At 33.5% G+C, this 6,824-nt stretch overlaps 1 protein-coding gene across 1 annotated transcript; it reads right to left on the reverse strand.

Moving 5' to 3' along the window:
- Nucleotides 1-2,134: 2,134 nt before the first annotated feature.
- LOC121763632 (AT-hook motif nuclear-localized protein 28-like) lies at nucleotides 2,135-3,878 on the reverse strand. Its single transcript, XM_042159691.1, has one exon. It carries the CDS (start codon nucleotides 3,564-3,566, stop codon nucleotides 2,814-2,816), a length of 753 nt encoding a protein of 250 aa, XP_042015625.1. The 5' UTR covers nucleotides 3,567-3,878; the 3' UTR covers nucleotides 2,135-2,813.
- Between the last annotated feature and the right edge of the window lie 2,946 nt (nucleotides 3,879-6,824).

Here is a 6,824-nt window from a genome sequence, read left to right on the forward strand (position 1 = left end):
CTTCTTTGATCTCACAGTGGAATATTGCATTAAAATTTAATTTTCCAGTATATCTTAAAACAATTATAATCACAAAAAAAGTACTGGTTTTTTTTCTTTATTCTATACCAATACAGATGAATCAGTCTAAAATAAAATAAAAAATAGTACTACTATCTTATTATCTGCTTTACTTTATAAAATATCGTGTAGTCTCAAAAAATGATCATTTTTATTGGGATGACTGAAGTATAAAATAACCAAGTACTAAAAAATATTTACGAATTGCTAATATATGAGTACTAACTAATAAAATATATTACTATACTATTTATTTTCTACTATAAAAAGCAAAGTAAAGAGAATCAATAATCCAAGAAGATGCCCAACACCACATAACTTTTTATCAGCCCTTTTTCCTATCCTGAGAGTGAAATCTGATCATTATCCAATTCTGTATCAGAGTATTAATATAGGTGGATTTATATTGACTCAAATCGCCGCCAATTTGATGATTTTATTCCTGATGATAAAAATTTAAATAAAAAATGTATAGTGATCGCTAGCTGTATGGTAGATAAATACATAAAACATACTCCATGGACCATATGAAAAAAAAAAACAGAATTCTCCTTCGTTTTATAGTAGTAGTACTACTATTACTTATTTATTAATTGATTTATTTTATATAAATATCTTAAGCATATGGAGTATATATGTAGATCAAAGTCCATCTCCACACAAGTTGAGGACAAAATGTATCTAGTGCCACACATAATTCTCGACACTTATAAGTACCTACGAAGAAATGATTTCTTTAACAAATTCTAAATATTGCATAGTAAAATAATAATATACTACTCCTTCCTACAGTTTCAAAAGTTTCAACTAAGTTGAGTCGTATTCTTTTTTGAGATGTCCAAATTAAATTTAATCATTTCCTTTCTGACAAAAAATAAAATATCCAATCACTCTTATTTTATCATACTATCACCTACTTTACTCTCTCTCTATATATATCTTTTTTACTTAATTCATCTCTCATATTTTTCAACACAATTTCTTAATGGGAAATTGGTCCCTAAAATTATAAACTTTGCGTAAAATTTAGTATTTCCCACTAATTTTAAATATAAGTACTATATAATATCACAAACTTTACACTTTGTTTGATATTTCTCACGGCATATCTATTACTATATTTGACTAGCTTACGGGGCTTTTTTTATCATACTTGACACAATTAAATCAACGTAATTTTCAACGTGACTTTTTATCCTACATATTATGAACTTAAAAAAATTGTTTAAAATATCATAAAACTTATCACGATCACTTACGTAAAATAATATTTTGATGAAAATATCTTATTTGAGTGAATTTGGGAAATACCAAACAAAATGCAAAGTTGTGATATTATATACTAATTTTAGAATTGATGTGAAATACCAAATTTCAGACAAAGTTTATAGCTTTAGAGACCAATACCCATTTCTTAATCTATATACTCAAAAATTTTATATCAACTTAATTGGGATGGAGCGTAATATGTAATTGAATTCAAACAATACAGATTTCAATTTAAAATTAAGTACTGTACTTCATTTTTCAATCAATTTTTAATACTAACTTGAGTAAATTTAATGAGATAATTTTTTTTAAATAATATTGGTGGTTAAAATGGAGGTGGAAAATAGAAGTGTGCAGTGAGGCAATAAATGGAAAGCAGAGCAGCGTGTCTGAAAAAGACAAAAGGTTAGCAGTTACAGCTTCGAAAGCAAAGTCTATATAGATAGATAGATTCTGATATAATAATAATAATAATCTCTACCTTGGATTGCGCAATCTCTCTGAGTTTTCTACATACACCGTTGACAACTTGCTCCCCTCAACTTTTTTATTTTTCGAAAGTAATTTGATGAAACATTATATTGTGTCACAAACATACATACGCATAAAAGACATGTCGTTAAAACAACCTCTTGAGTACAATGCTCGTTCATCTTAAGATTATCGATTATAACATTTTTATTTTTAATATTTTGAAGCAATATTTTAAGAAAAAAATTGGAAGTGACTACATATTAGTAGTAACTTTCAATTATGTAATTTTTATTTTATTAATAAATCAAATTCAAACACATGAAAGTACAAATAAAAAATGAGAAAAATAAACCAGACTTATTTGAATAATTAGTATACAAATAAAACATAGTAATCTTTTAGTGCTCAATTTGAGGCTCCTCATAAGATCCAAGCACAGCAAGGTTAAAAAAATTGAAACATCCATTGCTTGTGCAGTGTGCTTGTGACCTCACCCAAACAAATTACATCATCCTATTCCTATTCCTATTCCTATTCCTATTCCTATTCCTATTCCTATTCCTATTAAAACATCAAATACAATAGTACATCCAAAATATATGCATACACAAATAAACTGAGTTTTCAAAATAATAATTGATGATATATACGAAATCTCAGCAGCCGCGCCAGCAGCAACCATGCCTAAAAAGCTACCCCTATTCCTCTGAACATCCAGTCTGATTCTGCCACCATTTTACTAGTATTACTTTATTTTCAAAAAATATTTAAATACATCACACACCAATGCATACAGACAGCTCAATTAATTTCCCGTTATTCGAATATTAGATCCCCCCATTCCTCCACAACCACAAACACAGCATTTTCATATGTTAAATAAACCAAATACATCAAATTTCTGAAAAAAGCTAATTAATCATAAAAAATTACAACCAAAAATCCCCCACAAACCAAACTAATTAAACAAAACCAACTAATATAGCAGCAATATTCAATTAAAACAATAATCAGTAAGGCGGCGGAGGCGGCTGATGTCTGTTCGCTGGAGCCCACACGACGTCGTTCTCCGCCGGATAGGTGTACGCCGGCGGCGGCGGCGTCTTAGGCGAATCATGTCCGCCGGAATTCTCCTCCTCCTGCTCCGCCGCCTGGAGGCGGTGGAACGACGGATTGCTGAAGTTCGCCGCGACGAGGTAGATCGTGCCGGCGGAGATTAACGAGCCCACCACGTGCCCCCCGACGACCTGCCCCTGCGGACCGGCGAGGGAGAGGGAGAAGGGGGAGGAGAGGGAGGGTGATGCGGAGGGGGGGAGGACGGTGGCGGAGATGGAGAGGATGTCGAAGTGGCCGTGGAAAGTGACGGTGGCGCCGGGGGAGGAGGACGGCTGCTTGAGGGTGACGTTGGTGACGGCGCCGCTGCCGCTGAGGAGGCAGAGCCCGATGTTCCTTTTCCGGCAGAAGCGGGCGGTGGAGTCGACGATGTCCACGCCGCCGGGGAGCTCGAGGACGTAGGGGCTCATGGCCGGCTCGGCGGCGTCGCGCGTGATTATCACGGGGGGTTTGGGCTTGTTTTTGGAGCCGGGGGGGCGGCCGCGGGGGCGGCGGACGACCTCGATGGTGGCGCCGTCGGCGGCATTGGGTGGGGTGTGGCTGTCGGCTTCTGGGTAGTCACCGGCGGCGGCGGCGGCGGAGGAGGAGAGGTGGTGGAATTTGGAGAACATTGGTTGTTGTTTATCTTCTTCGGCCAATTCTCGCTTCATGGTTTTTTATTTAAAAAAATAATTGGGGGATTTGGGAATTTTATATGGTGAAAGGGGTTAGGGAATGAGGAGGATTATTGGCTGCATGCAATTTGGTAGCAGTAAAAAAATAGAGATAGAGAGAGAGATTTGGGAGCAAGTAATTAGTTTGTGAAGAGAGAGGAGGACAAAGGAAGGGGGGATAGTCTTGGACTTTTTTCATTTATTTATTTATTTATTTATTTTGGTGGATATTCATTAAATGTTTGTTTGTGTACTTTGTTTTCTTGGTCCACTGATTCGATCGTCTCTTCTTTAAAGTTGCACTTATCTTTTTTTGGTTTTGTAAGTTTTTGTACTACTTTGATTTGTATTGTAAGTTGCAATGGATATTGTCCAACAATTTGGTTGATACTACTACTGTTTCAGAGCATTCACAGTGGGGAAGGACGTCCTGGCAGACATCCTGACGGACTTTCTAAAAATACCTTATGACACGTCATAAGAACATCCCACTGCACTGCCACGTCACAAAGACATCCCACTGCACAATGGCAGACATCCCCAAAGACATCCCGACGGACATCCACGATAATACTTATTTGCAAAATACTTATTTGGTTAATTGATAACTATTTTACTAAATGTGAGTATGTTTAAGAGTTGAGATATAGACAATTGTTAATGTGGGGTCAACTAGAATAATAGATTCTATTATAAATTAAAAATAATGCCTTGTTATAATATTTTATCATTATTCTACAATCACGTGTGTAGTGTTCATAATTCGCATAGTTTTCGTAATTCGACTACTTAATTTAGTATTTAATTATAAGACTATGTAATCCATTTTAGAATACGAATTACGTATGATGAATTCACACAGAAACTGAAATTTAGAAAATGTATATTTTGTTTCTCGTGATAATCAAATCCAGGATAACAAATTTATTACTAGTAAATAATAATACTCTCTATAATAAATCCATAGTAAATCTTCACCGTCCAAATATCGAAAGCAATTTCAAAATTTGTTAAACTTATTTTATTCAATCATGGAGGTGCGGATGATTTGGGTGATTAGGAATTAGTCACTCTACCTTAAGAGGGAAGAAACATCGTTGATGTGGGCCGGAATGAATATCGGTCTTTCACTCGTGAAATAGATAATATATAAAAAGATTCATTATCGACTTAAGCTTGTTCTGATTTCATATTCGAAATAGACCATTGCCTTCCTTAAAAAGCTTTATAAGTGAGTGATGGCTATCTATACTTATATAGATGAGATGTAATTATCATCAAATCAATATAAAACAAGACTATAACAGGTCCAAGGTGACTATCGATCATGAGTACCAAAAAATTCTACTTAAATTTGATTTTTCAATCTACTCTCAACCTATCCAATCCTACAAATTATGTGTTTTTTTTCAGATGCATTACTGATTTCAATGGCAACAAAAGTCTGGAACAATTCCACCAACTAAGCACAAAGTAAACTTGAATCGAGGGTTTAATTTGTGTCTAGACATTGAAGAATAGGGCTCCACTTGTTTGTTACATTTACACACGATTAAGTTGAAAATCAAAATTGGTGGCTGGGAATGTCCATACTACCTCCTCTATTTCGATTTTGATATCATTTCTATCTATGTTCTAGTAACTTCATCTAATTAATAAATGATTTTCAGATGTTGGTGCAATGGTGCATATATATATATATATATATATATATATATAAATATAGGATTGTGATCAAGATAGAACCATTCTTAAACGTAGAACCATTCTTAAACGTAGAACAAATGCCAAACGGAGGTCGTTAGATCTTTTAATCCAATGGTGTTGATTTGCACAGCAACTTCCCATTACAACCAAAACTATTATTAATGGGTGAATGCATAGAAGTGAAAAAATAAAGCATACATGGACTCTTCTTCGTTTCATTCATTCTTCCATCAACATGTGAGTTTTTTCACATGTTGAGTCCGGAATGTCGTGAAAACATAGTCTAATATGTATGATTTTTAATCTTGACCGTCATTTTTTCCTCATCCAATGAATAAAATATGTAGAGTTCTAGGTTCTACACTTAAGAATGGTTCTATCTTTAACACAACCCATAGGATTGTGATCAAGATAGAACCATTCTTAAACGTAGAACCATTCTTAAACGTAGAACAAATGCCAAACGGAGGTCGTTAGATCTTTTAATCCAATGGTGTTGATTTGCACAACAACTTCCCATTACAACCAAAACTATTATTAATGGGTGAATGCAGATAAGTGAAAAATAAAGCATGCATGGACTCTTCTTCGTTTCATTCATTCTTCCATCAACATGTGAGTTTTTTCACATGTTGAGTCCGGAATGTCGTGAAAACATAGTCTAATATGTATGATTTTTAATCTTGACCGTCATTTTTTCCTCATCCAATGAATAAAATATGTAGAGTTCTAGGTTCTACACTTAAGAATGGTTCTATCTTTAACGCAACCCTATATATATATATATATATATATATATATATATATATATATATATATATATATATATATATATATATATATATACTTCAATCAATTTAATATTATCGCATGAAATTATGAAATGGGTAATGGAAATAGAGAGTGACGATTATAGAATTAAATAAAATAATTACTAGATAAATCACGAGCTAGCCAAGTCACGTGTTTTAAAATCTTGTCAAATTAATGACATATTGTTAAATGTTCATGTTACTTATTTCCCACCTAATGTACATAAAATCATTTCAAAATCTACCTAATTAGTGTTTAAAATGTGTGATAGTACACAATCGGTTAAATTTACGCATTAAGGATTTGATTAGTAGAAGCTTAATAAAAATAATAGTACTAGAAAAAAACTACTATTTGAATATATTTATTTATGCAATTGTACATTCTCTAATCTGAAATTACAATTTGTTATTCATTTCCATGACTAAATCACTAGTAACTGATATCAGTGTTAAAATTTGTGAATTGCATCCCTCGTCGTTTTCGGTGTGTTGTTTGAAAATGATGTTGGATAGTGGATTTTTAAAAAAATTTAATTAAAGCTCAATTTTTTGAATTTAAAAACAATATCGCATGCCAGCACACAATTACCTATAGATAAGTGCACATTAGGCGTGTAAAAGCATCCACCTCCACCTTCGTGCTCTTCCGCAAGAGCATACTCAAAAGTCCCATCATTCCATTATTCAATTTAAATACTTCAATTACTAAAAACATTTCTACAATACAAAAATA

The sequence above is a fragment of the Salvia splendens genome, chromosome 14 (assembly GCF_004379255.2).
Source record: "Salvia splendens isolate huo1 chromosome 14, SspV2, whole genome shotgun sequence".
NCBI lineage: Eukaryota > Viridiplantae > Streptophyta > Magnoliopsida > Lamiales > Lamiaceae > Salvia > Salvia splendens.